This window comes from Scyliorhinus torazame, chromosome 9 (assembly GCF_047496885.1).
Source record: "Scyliorhinus torazame isolate Kashiwa2021f chromosome 9, sScyTor2.1, whole genome shotgun sequence".
Lineage (NCBI taxonomy): Eukaryota > Metazoa > Chordata > Chondrichthyes > Carcharhiniformes > Scyliorhinidae > Scyliorhinus > Scyliorhinus torazame.
Genome location: NC_092715.1, coordinates 273,385,625 through 273,399,555, shown reverse-complemented (window position 1 = coordinate 273,399,555; position 13,931 = coordinate 273,385,625). Strand labels below are relative to the sequence as shown.

The following is a 13,931-nucleotide window of genomic DNA, read 5'->3' as shown; positions in this document are numbered from 1 at the left end:
GTGTGTGTGTGTGAGAGAGAGAGGTATGTGTGTGAGAGAGAAGGTGTGTGTGTGAGAGAGGGGGGTGTGAGAGGGAGAGGTGTGTGTGTGTGTGGGGGCAGGGGTTTGTGTGTGAGATAGGATGTGTGTGTGAGAGAGAGAGAGGTGTGTGTGAGAGAGAAGGTGTGTGTGTGAGAAAGGGGGTCTGTGTGTGAGAGAGAGAGGGTGTGTGAGAGAGAGGTGTGTGTGTGGGGAGGGGTTTGTGTGTGAGAGGGGGTGTGAGAGAGAGAGGTGTGTGTGTGTGAGAGAGAGAGGTGTGTGTGTGTGAGAGAGGGTGTGTGTGAGAGAGGGTGTGTGTGAGAGAGAGGTGTGTGTGTGTGGGGGGAGGGGTTTGTGTGTGAGAGAGAGGCTGTGAGAGAGAGAGAGGTGTGTTTGTGTGTGGGGAGGGGTTTGTGTGAGAGAAGGGGTGTGAGAGAGAGAGAGGTGTGTGTGTGTGAGAGAGAGGGTGTGTGAGAGAGGTGTGTGTGTGTGTGGGGAGGGGTTTGTGTGTGAGAGAGGGGGTGTGAGAGAGAGAGGTGTGTGTGTGTGCGAGAGAGAGGTGTGTGTGTGAGAGAGGGTGTGTGTGAGAGAGAGGTGTGTGTGTGTGGGGGGAGGGGTTTGTGTGTGAGAGCGAGGCTGTGAGAGAGAGAGAGGTGTGTTTGTGTGTGGGGAGGGGTTTGTGTGAGAGAGGGGGTGTGAGAGAGAGAGAGGTGTGTGTGTGAGAGAGAGAGATGTGTGTGTGTGAGAGAGGGGTGTGTGAGAGAGAGAGGTGTGTGTGTGTGGGGGCAGGAGTTTGTGTGTGAGATAGGGTGTGTGTGTGTGAGAGAGAGAGGTGTGTGTGAGAGAGAAGGTGTGTGTGTGAGAAAGGGGGTCTGTGTGTGAGAGAGGTATGCGTGTGAGAGAGGGGGGTGTGAGAGAGAGAGGTGTGTGTGTGTGAGAGAGGGGGGTGTGAGAGAGAGAGGTGTGTGTGTGTGGGGGCAGGGGTTTGTGTGTGAGATAGGGTGTGTGTGTGTGAGAGAGAGAGGTGTGTGTGAGAGAGAAGGTGTGTGTGTGAGAAAGGGGGTCTGTGTGTGAGAGAGGGTGTGTGTGAGAGAGAGAGGTGTGTGTGTGAGAGAGAGAGTGGGTGTGTGAGAGAGAGGTGTGTGTGTGGGGAGGGGTTTGTGTGAGAGAGAGGGTGTGAGAGAGAGAGGTGTGTGTGTGAGAAAGGGGGTCTGTGTGTGAGAGAGGGTGTGTGTGAGAGAGAGAGGTGTGTGTGTGAGAGAGAGAGTGGGTGTGAGAGAGAGAGGTGTGTGTGTGAGAGAGAGAGGGTGTGTGAGAGAGAGGAGTGTGTGTGTGTGGGGAGGGGTTTGTGTGTGAGAGAGAGGTGTGTGTGTGTGAGAGAGAGAGGTATGTGTGTGAGAGAGAAGGTGTGTGTGTGAGAGAGGGGGGTGTGAGAGGGAGAGGTGTGTGTGTGTGTGGGGGCAGGGGTTTGTGTGTGAGATAGGGTGTGTGTGTGAGAGAGAGAGAGGTGTGTGTGAGAGAGAAGGTGTGTGTGTGAGAAAGGGGGTCTGTGTGTGAGAGAGAGAGGGTGTGTGAGAGAGAGGTGTGTGTGTGGGGAGGGGTTTGTGTGAGAGAGGGGGGTGTGAGAGAGAGAGGTGTGTGTGTGAGAGAGAGAGGGTGTGTGAGAGAGAGGTGTGTGTGTGTGGGGAGGGGTTTGTGTGTGAGAGGGGGTGTGAGAGAGAGAGGTGTGTGTGTGTGAGAGAGAGAGGTGTGTGTGTGTGAGAGAGAGAGGTATGTGTGTGAGAGAGAAGGTGTGTGTGTGAGAGAGGGGGGTGTGAGAGGGAGAGGTGTGTGTGTGTGTGGGGGCAGGGGTTTGTGTGTGAGATAGGGTGTGTGTGTGAGAGAGAGAGAGGTGTGTGTGAGAGAGAAGGTGTGTGTGTGAGAAAGGGGGTCTGTGTGTGAGAGAGAGAGGGTGTGTGAGAGAGAGGTGTGTGTGTGGGGAGGGGTTTGTGTGAGAGAGGGGGGTGTGAGAGAGAGAGGTGTGTGTGTGAGAGAGAGAGGTTGTGTGAGAGAGAGGTGTGTGTGTGTGGGGAGGGGTTTGTGTGTGAGAGGGGGTGTGAGAGAGAGAGGTGTGTGTGTGTGAGAGAGAGAGGTGTGTGTGTGAGAGAGAGGGTGTGTGTGAGAGAGAGGTGTGTGTGTGTGGGGGGAGGGGTTTGTGTGTGAGAGAGGGGGTGTGAGAGAGAGAGGTGTGTGTGTGTGCGAGAGAGAGGTGTGTGTGTGTGCGAGAGAGAGGTGTGTGTGTGAGAGAGGGTGTGTGTGAGAGAGAGGTGTGTGTGTGTGGGGGGAGGGGTTTGTGTGTGAGAGCGAGGCTGTGAGAGAGAGAGAGGTGTGTGTGTGAGAGAGAGAGATGTGTGTGTGGGGAGGGGTTTGTGCGTGAGAGAGTTGTGTGTGTGGGAGAGGGTGTGTGTGAGAGAGAGGTGTGTTTGTGTGTGGGGAGGGGTTTGTGTGAGAGAGGGGGTGTGAGAGAGAGAGAGGTGTGTGTGTGAGAGAGAGAGATGTGTGTGTGGGGAGGGGTTTGTGCGTGAGAGAGTTGTGTGTGTGGGAGGGGTTTGTGTGAGAGAGGGGTTGTGTGAGAGAGAGAGGGTCTGTGTGTGGGGAGGGGTTTGTTTGAGAGAGGTGTGTGTGAGAGAGAGAGAGGTGTGTGTGTGGGGAGGGGGTGTGAGAGAGAGAGAGAGGTGTGTGTGTGTGGGGAGGGGTTTGTGTGAGAGAGGTGTGTGTGTGTGTGAGAGAGGGTGTGTGTGAGAGAGAGAGAGGTGTGTGTGTGTGGGGAGGGGTTTGTGTGAGATGTGTGTCTATGGCAGGGAGTTGCCCCTCCCAATCGCAGTAGTCATCGCAGTGGGCAGGAGGGCTTAATCTCGCCGCAAGGACCAGAACTGGTTTTCTGACAGTGTCGAAGGAGGTTGCGATTGTGCCAATGGCAGCCACGATTCCCCAGCCCAAGGTCGCAAATGTCTTGACTGCCAAATACGCAGGAAGTGTCCACGATTCATAAATCCTCAGTAGGTCTCAGATCCCTGATATCTTTGAGGTGCCGCACAGGATACAGACCTACTCACAAAAGGTGTGGCTGATGACACCCACACGGTGGACTCAGACCTCCGCTGATAGAAGGTATAATCTTCGTGCAGCAACCCAGACATTGGGGAATGGCATCATCGGGATCCTGAAAGAGCAGAACTGAGGAATGTACAGATGTGGGGCAGCACCGCAGTACATTCCCCACCGGGGCTATGGATCATCGTGGTGTGATACACAACCTGGCAGATGGGAGGGCTTGGCAGATGACAAGATGGAGAAGTTGCATGTCTCCTCCAATGAGGGGCCCTCAAAGGGGTCGGGAGCTGAGGCAAAGAGGGCATTGCATGGGCCTGCCAAGACAGGTGTGCTTGTGAGGCCCTCATTGCGAGCACATTTCAGGCAAAGAACAAGATTCACTGTGGATCCTTCTAGAGACACCTCCCCTGTGATGGGCCAACATGAACACCAACATTGCTACTCCTGTCAATGCACCAATGCACTTTCACATGACACGTTTTACACAGCCCGCTTACATCACGCTGATGCTGTGAAGGATGAGCATGTTTCAAAGGCATGTGTCCATCCTGAGATGAGGTGTCAGATACATGACGGCGTCCTAGGACAGACATCAATATGTGCTTCCTCTTCACACATCCATCCAGCATCCCAATCGCAACAGCACCCGACAAGATCAAGGGACACTTGCATGATCCTCAGTGGGTGAGTGGCTGCATATCTCTGCCTAAATCATTCCCAGCCAAGAATGCACAAGTTAGGACTTTACGATGCATGGGCATGATCATTCTACAAGCACACATACCATGAAGATGAGGGCATTATTGATATTTTGATGAAGGTGGGAATTTCTTTATAGATCTGTTGCAGTAATTACATTAAAAGCCTAAGTAAAGGTATCCAGACTCTGTGTCTGCTAAAGATGCAATTAAGAAGTCATAAATGTGAGGTCTGATTAACTTTAACCACTTATTTGTTTATAAAGAGATGTTGAATGGAAATTTGTTCTGATTGCTGGAGATTCCCTGGAGAGTAGATCATTTGGGACATTGGGCTAGATGCTTCAGTTCCCCAGCTGCATGTTTCACGGTGGCGTGCTATTCGCTGGCAGCGGGATTCTATAGTCTCACCGCTTGTCAATGGGATTTTCCATTGTGACAACACCACACTCCTGGGAAACCCGCAGGTGGGGCTGTGCTGTCAGCGGGAAAAGTGGATCGCCATGACGGAGATTCCAGTCATTGGGCGCGATTCTCCACTCCCGCGCCGGTTGGGAGAATCGCCTGGGCCGCCAAAATTTCCGGGGACGCCGGTCCGATGCCCTCCCGCGATTCTCCCAAGCGGCGGGAACGGCCCCGTCGAGTTCCGCGTGCCGCAGGCCGGAGAATCGCCGGAGATACCCAAAATGGCGATTCTCCGGCACCCCCGCTATTCTGAGGCCCGGATGGGCCGAGCGGCCAGGCCAAAACGGCGGGTTCCCCCCGGCGCCGTCCACACCTGGTCGCTGCAGTCGTGGGCGGTGCGTGAACGCTGGGGGGGGCGGCCTGTGGGGGGCCGAGGGGGGATCCTGCACCGGGTGGCTTCACCTGGAATGTGGGGTGGCCCGCGATCGGTGCCCACCGATCGTCAGGCCGTCCTCTCTGAAGGAGGACCTCCTTCCTTCCGCCGCCCCGCAAGATCCGTCCCCCATCTTCTTGCGGGGCGGATTTGGACAGGACGGCAACCACGCATGCGCGGGTGACGTCATCTATGCGGCGCCGCTTTTACGCGGGCGACAAGGCCTGGCGCGGGTAGATGACGCGGCCCCGATACTGGCCCATTGTCAGGGCCTGAATCGGTCGGGACCGGGGCCGTTCCGCGCCGTCGTGAACCTCGACGGCGTTCACAACGGCGCGGCCACTTCGGCGTGGGGGTGGAGAATCCCGCCCATTGTGTTTAGACTTAGGTAAGCCCACCCGAAATGCTGCCATACACATCCCTTCATGCTCTTTGCCTCTCTACTGTTCCATCCTGGCTCATCGTTGTCTTCAGCACATCAATTTTAAAATTGTCTTCACCCGGAATTCCGACCTCGGTATTCCCTTTGCTTTTTAAAATTAATTTATAGGATGTGGGGGTCGCTGGCCAGACCAGCATTTATTGCCCATCCCTAGTTGCCCTTTAGAAGGTGGGGGTGAGTTGCCGTCTTGAACCGCTGCAGTCTCTGAGGTGTAGGTACAACCACTGTGCTGTTAGGGAGGGAATCCTGGATTCTGACCCAGTGATAGTGAAGGAACGATGATATATTTCCAAGTCAGGGCGATGCACAGCTCGAGAGGAATTGTGGAGCTTAGTCTATCAGAGGAGACTTGTTCAAAGGTGAATTCTAAAGATCCCCCTCATGCCCCATGCCAAGGGAAGGCCTGTCCACACACACTCCCATGGGCCTTCATGTCTCCTATGCCAAGCTATGTGTCCTACTTAACCCCCCCATGGTTCCTTATGCCACCTGTATCAAGGTATGGTACTCCACCCACCGCCATGGCTCCCCCATGCCACTTCCATGCCCATTTACGTACTATAAACTGTATAGAACCAATGACCCCCAACAGTGACAGTAATTCATTGGGCGGCACGGTAGCACAGTGGTTAGCACTGTTGCTTCACAGTGCCAGGGACCCGGGTTCGATTCCCGGCTTGGGTCACTGTCTGTGCGGAGTCTGCACGTTATCCCCGTGTGTGCGTGGGTTTCCTCCGGGTGCTCCGGTTTCCTCCCAAAAGACATGGGGGTCGATTCTCCAAAATGAAGACAAAGTGTTCGCGCCATCGTGAAACACGACGGCGCGAAACGGGCACGGGGATGACCGATTCTGTCCCCCACAGAGGGCCAGCACGGCGCTGGAGCATTTCACGGCGCTCCAGCCTCCCCTCCTGGCGCCAAATGGACGCCACGCCAACCTGCGCATGCGCGGGAGACTTCTTCAGCGCGCCGGCCCCGACTCAACGTGGCGTGGGGGTTCAGGGGCCGGCCGCGCAACAGAGTAGACCCGGGGGGGGTGGGGGAAGAGGCCGGCCCACCGATCGGTGGGCTCCAGTCGCGGGCCAGACCCCATCGGAGGCCCCTCCGCACCGGTGAAGGAGCACTTTTCCCGTCCCCACAGGCCGCTGCCCGACCCATCGCGCAGAGTTCCCGCCGGCAGCGACCAGCCGTTCATCCCTGGTCGCTGCCGGCGGGACTCCGTCGTATCCGCGCGGCCGCTTGGCCCATTCGGGCCAGAGCATCGGCGGCCCCGCCGATTCCAGTGGCCCGCGGCCGTCACCGCGTCAAACGCGCCGGCGCAAATGGCGGCGATTCTCTGCACCTCGGAGAATCACGCGTCGGCCACGGGGCGTCGTGGCGCGGTTGCGGCGATTCTCCGGCCCGGCGCAGGGCTCGGAGAATCGCCCCCCCCATAATCCTAAATAGACAAACTTATCTACTAGTTCCAGCGTGACACCATCCACTTCAATCTTCACTCTAGTTTCCTCTAATGTATTCCCTCTCACCACCAATATTTTTGCCTTGTTTATACTCAATCCATATCCTGAACTTTTTGTCGGGTCCTTTCTGATTCTGCCGATAGTGCTGTGTCGTCAGCGTAACACAATTTATTATGTTCTCCTGGAAATACGTTTATTCGCTGAATATTTGTTCTGTACAGATTGGGTAATTTTGGTGATGGTACACAGCCTTGTGGTTCTCCTCTCTTCACTTGAAACAAGTCTGATTGTCCATCTTCTAGCCTGATGCTCACTAATTGGTCCCAATATAGGTTCTGGATAACTCTCACATCTTTACTGTCAATGTCACATTTCAAAAACATGTCTATTAGCTCAAATATATTTTCATAGTCAATAAAGCATTTAGACGGCAAGATTCTCTGGCCTCTCAGCAGTGGGAAGGAGCTGCTGTCATTGGGATTTCCCATTGAATCCCATGCTGCTCGGAATCCTGTGGTGGGGGTGAGTCATGCAGGCGCGAACAGCGGGACGATCTCGCCCATAGTTCCTTCAGGAGAGGTTTTTATTGCTGTTGGCATGGATCTGATCAACAAGATGCTGTCATCTGCAGAGAGCTTTTTTCTTAACGGTCTATGATAATAGAGTAATCCTAGAAATCCGGATTAATTGTAGATTAATTGAGGCAAATTGCATTCAGGTGTTGGGAATTAATGGGAAAATCCCCTGTTCTCATGTAGATTGCAGTTGGTTGAAAGATGGAGGTAGACAATATATCGCATGTGTCCCTGTAATAAGCACAGGGATAAAGACTGGACTCCAGGCCTATCATTTACCAGCTAGTTATCAGAGTCCTAACCAGCTGAATCCCAGTGAAAGCCCAGTCAACACATATTATTTGATCCCTGGTATTCAGGAAGATAGATTTTCTAGAAATGCTTACATTTGTTTGGTGATCCTTGAGATTTGTGTTGTCCTCGTACAAGTCTGCATGTGGAACCATTCCCACTGCAGACTCCGCAGTTATCTTCCTTGGAGCTGCTTCCCAGCTGCTGGTCACAGCCAACAACCTGCCAGAAACACCATTGCGGAGGAAAGTGTTAGTACAGTTTGATATGTTCCATCTACACTGCAAAATGCAGTCGGATTTACAGGTAATTAAGCCAACATGACATCCCAGCATTATGTGCACATCCTAGACTGACGGCCAGACATTCCCCCAAATGGGTATGCTCGTTAACTTTATGGACAATGTGGGGAAATCTGAGGTATCCAAGTTGCCTGGCAGGTTAGAAAAGCCAAGGAAAGAATACAGAGGAAACTGGGTGGGCAGGATTCTTTGATCCTGAGGCTAGGTGTGAGGCCTTCGGAAACGCCGTCGTGCTTCCCGGCGGTGTCAACACGGCCCCAGGATCAGCAATTCTGGTCCCTACAGAGGGCCAGCAGGGTGCTGGAGCAGTTCACGCTGCTCCAGCTGCTGATCCGGCCGTGGAAAGGGCACCGGAGGATGCGCGCATGCGCAGTGGGTCCGGCACGAACCCGCGGATGTGCGGTGTCTCCCTTGTCCGCGCCGGCCCCGACCCAACATGGCGCAGGAGTACAAGGGCCGGCGCGGAAGAAAGGAGGCCGGGAGACAGAGCTGCCGGTAAGCCGATTGGTGGGTCCCGATCGCGGGCCAGGCCACATCAGAGGCCCTCCAGGGGTCGGACCCCCCACAGGCCGCCACCCGACCCTTCCACGCCGAGGTCCCGCTGGCTCAGAGCAGGTTAGAACGGCGCCGGTGGGCCTCGGTTCTATTTTTACGGCCGAGGGGCCGGAGAACCCAGGAGCAGCCCCCGGCCGCGCCACACCGACCACGCTGGCCCCAATGACGCCGATTCGCCACTCTGTGGAGAATTGCGTCCGGGCGTCGGGGCACAATTCGCGCGGCCCCCCGGCGATTCTCCGACCCGGCGTGGGGTCGGAGAATTCCGCCCGGTGTCTTTGCACAAATCACAAAAGGCCAGCTTGCAGGTACAGCATGGAGTTAAAATAGCAAATGGAATGTCACCCTTTACTGCAAAGGGGTGGAGTGTAAATGTAGAGAGGTTTTGCTCCAACTCTATAGGCCATTGGCGAGACCGGACCTGGAGAACCGCCTGTGGTTTTGGCCACCCTGTACGGTAAGAAGGACATTGGAGGTTAGGTAGAGAAGGTTCACTAGGCTGATTCCGGGGATGAAGGGGTTTGTCTTATGAGTAAAGATTGGACAGGTTGGGCCCATACTGGGTGGAGTTTAGAAGAATGAGGGTTGATCTCATTGAAACATGTAAGATTCTGAGGGGGCCTCACAGGGGTAGGTGCAGAAAGAGGTTTCTCCTTATTGGGGGGGGGGGGGGGGGTGGGGGCGGCTAGGATTAGGGGAACAGATTCAGAATAATGGATCTCCCATTTATGTCAGAATTGAAGAGGAATCTCGCCCCTGAGAGGGTAATTATTCTGTGGAATTCACTTCCCCAGGAGCAGTGGAGACGGGTCACTGAATATATTCAAGCCGAGGTAGACCAATTTTCGAGTGACAAGGTAGGTAAGGGTTAGGGAAAGGCAGGACGGTGCAGTTAAGGGTTAGGGGGGTAGGCAGGACGGTGGAGTTAAGGGTTAGGGGGGCAGGCAGGATGGTGGAGTTAAGGGTTAGGGGGGGCAGGCAGGATGGTGGAGTTAAGGGTTAGGGGGGGCAGGCAGGATGGTGGAGTTAATGGTTAGGGGGCAGGCAGGACGGTGGAGTTAAGGGTTAGGGGGCAGGCAGGATGATGGAGTTAAGGTTGGGGGCAGGCAGGACGGTGGAGTTAAGGGTTAGGGGGCAGGCAGGATGATGGAGTTAAGGTTAGGGGGCAGGCAGGACGGTGGAGTTAAGGGATAGGGGGGCAGGCAGGACGGTGGAGTTAAGGGTCAGGGGGGCAGGCAGGACGGTGGAGTTAAGGGTTAGGGGGAGCAGACAGGACGGTGGAGTTAAGGGTTAGGGGGGCAGGCAGGGCGGTGGAGTTAAGGGTTAGGGGGGCAGGCAGGATGGTGGAGTTAAGGGTTAGGGGGGCAGGCAGGATGGTGGAGTTAAGGGTTAGGGGGCAGGCAGGATGATGGAGTTAAGGTTAGGGGGCAGGCAGGACGGTGGAGTTAAGGGTCAGGGGGGCAGGCAGGATGGTGGAGTTAAGGGTTATGGGGGTCAGGCAGGGCGGTGGAGTTAAGGGTTAGGGGGGCACGCAGGGAGGTGGAGTTAAGGGTTAGGAGGAAGGCAGGACGGTGGAGTTCAGGGTTAGGGGGCAGGCAGGATGGTGGAGTTAAGGGTGAGGAGGCAGGCAGGACGGTGGAGTTCAGGGTTAGGGGGCAGGCAGGACGGTGGAGTTGAGGGTTGGGAGAGCAGGCAGGGCGGTGGAGTTCAGGGTTAGGGGGCACGCAGGGCGGTGGAGTTAAGGGTTAGGGGGGCAGGCAGGATGGTGGAGTTCAGGGTTAGGGGGCAGGCAGGATGGTGGAGTTCAGGGTTAGGGGGCAGGCAGGATGGTGGAGTTAAGGGTCAGGGGGGCAGGCAGGATGGTGGAGTTCAGGGTTAGGGGGCAGGCAGGATGGTGGAGTTAAGGGTTAGGGGGCACACAGGGCGGTGGAGTTAAGGGTTAGGGGGCACACAGGGCGGTGGAGTTAAGGGTTAGGGGGCAGGCAGGACGGTGGAGTTCAGGGTTAGGGGGCAGGCAGGACGGTGGAGTTAAGGGTCAGGGGGGCAGGCAGGATGGTGGAGTTCAGGGTTAGGGGGCAGGCAGGATGGTGGAGTTAAGGGTCAGGGGGGCAGGCAGGATGGTGGAGTTCAGGGTTAGGGGGCAGGCAGGATGGTGGAGTTCAGGGTTAGGGGGCAGGCAGGATGGTGGAGTTAAGGGTCAGGGGGGCAGGCAGGATGGTGGAGTTCAGGGTTAGGGGGCAGGCAGGATGGTGGAGTTCAGGGTTAGGAGGCAGGCAGGGCGGTGGAGTTAAGGGTTAGGGGGCAGGCAGGGCGGTGGAGTTAAGGGTTAGGAGGCAGGCAGGACGGTGCAGTTAAGGGTTAGGGGGGCACGCAGGGCGGTGGAGTTAAGGGTTAGGGGGCAGGCAGGGCGGTGGAGTTAAGGGTTAGGGGGCAGGCAGGATGGTGGAGTTAAGGGTTAGGGGGCAGGCAGGGCGGTGGAGTTAAGGGTTAGGGGGCAGGCAGGGCGGTGGAGTTCAGGGTTAGTGGGGGCAGGCAGGAAAGTCTTGTTTCTCCTTTATTTTATTTTTGTTATTAATATTTTGATCCCTGGATGATTAATGGACATTCACTTTAAAGCGAGAAGCCTGTACCATTAACTCAAGCAGCAAGAATGCGGAAGGCAGTGCTGGTTTATATTAGAGATTGAGACTGGCCGACATCAGTGACAGAGAAGTGGGTTAGGATACCATTTGATGGACAGGCTGATGGCCAATGAATGGGTCCAGAAGGCTGTGTCCTGCCTGGTAACAGGTGGAGATAGGATATTCCGACTGGAATGCTTTTCAGAGTCCCAAAGCTCTGGTTTAATTTCAGTTTTGACTCCGGCAGCCCAGCAAAGGGATCCAGCTACCTCTCCCCAGAGAGATCCAGCTACCTCTCCCCAGAGAGATCCAGCTACCTCTCCCCAGAGAGATCCAGCTAACTCTCCCCAGAGAGATCCAGCTAACTCTCCCCAGAGAGATCCAGCTACCTCTCCCCAGAGAGATCCAGCTAACTCTCCCCAGAGAGATCCAGCTAACTCTCCCCAGAGAGATCCAGCTAACTCTCCCCAGAGAGATCCAGCTAACTCTCCCCAGAGAGATCCAGCTAACTCTCCCCAGAGAGATTCAGCTAACTCTCCCCAGAGAGATCCAGCTACCTCTCCCCAGAGAGATCCAGCTAAATCTCCCCAGAGAGATCCAGCTAACTCTCCCCAGAGAGATCCAGCTAACTCTCCCCAGAGAGATCCAGCTACCTCTCCCCAGAGAGATCCAGCTAAATCTCCCCAGAGAGATCCAGCTAAATCTCCCCAGAGAGATCCAGCTAACTCTCCCCAGAGAGATCCAGCTACCTCTCCCCAGAGAGATTCAGCTAACTCTCCCCAGAGAGATCCAGCTAACTCACCACAGAGAGATCCAGCTAACTCGCTCCAGAGAGATCCAGCTGACTCTCCCCAGAGAGATCCAGCTAACTCTCCCAAGAGAGCTTCAGCTAACTTTCCCCAGAGAGATCCAGCTAACTCTCCCCAGAGAGATCCAGCTAACTCTCCCCAGAGAGATTCAGCTAACTCTCCCCAGAGAGATCCAGCTAACTCACCACAGAGAGATCCAGCTAACTCTCTCCAGAGAGATCCAGCTGACTCTCCCCAGAGAGATCCAGCTAAATCTCCCAAAGGGATCCAGCTAACTCTCCCCAGAAAGATCCAGCTAACTCTCCCCAGAGAGATCCAGCTAACTCTCCCCAGAGAGATCCAGATAACTCTCTCCAGAGAGATCCAGATAACTCTCTCCAGAGATATCCAGCTAACCCACACCAGAGAGATCCAGCTAACTCTCCCCAGAGAGATCCAGCTAACTCACCCCAGAGAGATCCAGCTGACTCTCCCCAGAGAGACCCAGCTAACTAACCCCAGAGAGATCCAGCTAACTCTCCCCAGAGAGATCCAGCTAACTCACCCCAGAGAGATCCAGCTAGCTCTCCCCAGAGAGATCCAGCTAACTCTCTCAAGAGAGATCCAGCTAACTCTCCCCAGAGAGATCCAGCTAACTCTCCCCAGAGAGATCCAGCTAACTCACCCCAGAGAGATCCAGCTAACTCTCTCCAGAGAGATTCAGCTAACTCTCCCCAGAGAGATCCAGCTAACTCTCCCCAGAGAGATCCAGCTAACTCTCCCCAGAAAGATCCAGCTAACTCACCCCTGAGAGATCCAGCTAACTCTCCCCAGAGAGATCCAGCTAACTCACCCCAGAGAGATCCAGCTAACTCTCTCCAGAGAGATCCAGCTAACTAACCCCAGAGAGATCCAGCTAACTCTCCCCAGAGAGATCCAGCCAACTCTCCCCAGAGAGATCCAGCTAACTCTCCCCAGAGAGATCCAGCTAACTCTCCCCAGAAAGATCCAGCTAGCTCTCCCCAGAGAGATCCAGCTAACTCTCTCCAGAGAGATCCAGCTCACTCTCTCCAGAGAGATCCAGCTAACTCTCCCCAGAGAGATCCAGCTAACTCTCCCCAGGAAGATCCAGCTCACTCTCTCCAGAGAGATCCAGCTAACTCTCCCCAGAGAGATCCAGCTAACCCTCCCCAGAAAGATGCTGCTAGCTCTCCCCAGGAAGATCCAGCTAACTCTCCCCAGAGAGATCCAGCTAACTCTCCCCAGAGAGATCCAGCTAACTCTCTCCAGAGAGATCCAGCTAACTCTCCCCAGAGAGACCCAGCTAACTCTCCCCAGAGAGATCCAGCTAACTCTCCCCAGAGAGATCCAGCTAACTCTCCCCAGAGAGATCCAGCTAACTCTCCAAGAGAGATCCAGCTAACCCTCTCCAGAGAGATCCAGCTAACCCTCTGCAGAGAGCCTCTGGGTGTTCTTTTCCTGTGACTACACGGGCTCTGAAGACAAAGCACAAACTGAAAACAGAGTTTGCTGTGAGTAATATATCTCTCTCCAGAAAGCTGGTAAAAGTTGTGAAGACTGCACTCTGAAACCACCGATACCTGAATAGATCCACAGTACAAGCCTTGAACTGAAGGCCGGGATTGAAGCAAGGCTGCTAAAAAGCACCAAACCCTCTCATCTTTTGACTTTCATTCTTATTATAAATAAACAGTAATTGTGTAGGGGCAGCACGATGGCACAGTGGTTAGCAGTATGCCTCACTGCGTCAGGGACCCGGGTTCAATCCCAGCCTCGGGTGACTGTCTGTGTGGAGTCTGCCCGTTCTCCCCGTGTCTGCGTGGGTTTCCTCCGGGTGCTCCGGTTTCCTCTCACAGTCCAAAGGTGTGCAGGTTAGGTGGATTGGTCATGTTAAAATGTCCCTTAATGTCCAGGGGTGTTCAGGTTAGATGAGATTATGGGGATAGGGCGGTGGATTGGGTCGTGGTAGGGTGCTCTTTCAGAAGGTCGGTGCAGCCAATTGGCCGAATGGCCTCCTTCTGTGCTGTGGGGATTCTCTGCTGAATTGACCCCTCAACCAAGTACAATTCAATCAGCCTTGGTTCCTCTCCCTTGTCTTCCAATCAACCATGTCTCAAATTAAACATTCTTGCCCTTGTCTTTAAATTTCTCCATAGCCCAACTCCTATCATATCTACAGCTTCCCCAAGAATGTTACCATCTTTCAGACTCTGCCATTCCTTCAACCCA

The 13,931-nt window shown here is 54.9% G+C and overlaps 1 protein-coding gene across 3 annotated transcripts in view; it reads right to left on the bottom strand.

Moving 5' to 3' along the window:
- LOC140429922 (ADAMTS-like protein 1) overlaps window positions 1-13,931 on the bottom strand; it is a 489,170-nt gene that overhangs the window by 280,761 nt on the left and 194,478 nt on the right. For all 3 annotated transcript variants that reach the window (XM_072517517.1, XM_072517518.1, XM_072517519.1), the window contains exon 5: window positions 7,511-7,637. In XM_072517517.1, the coding sequence (XP_072373618.1) occupies window positions 7,511-7,637 (127 nt within the window). The remainder of the gene's footprint in view (window positions 1-7,510; window positions 7,638-13,931) is intronic.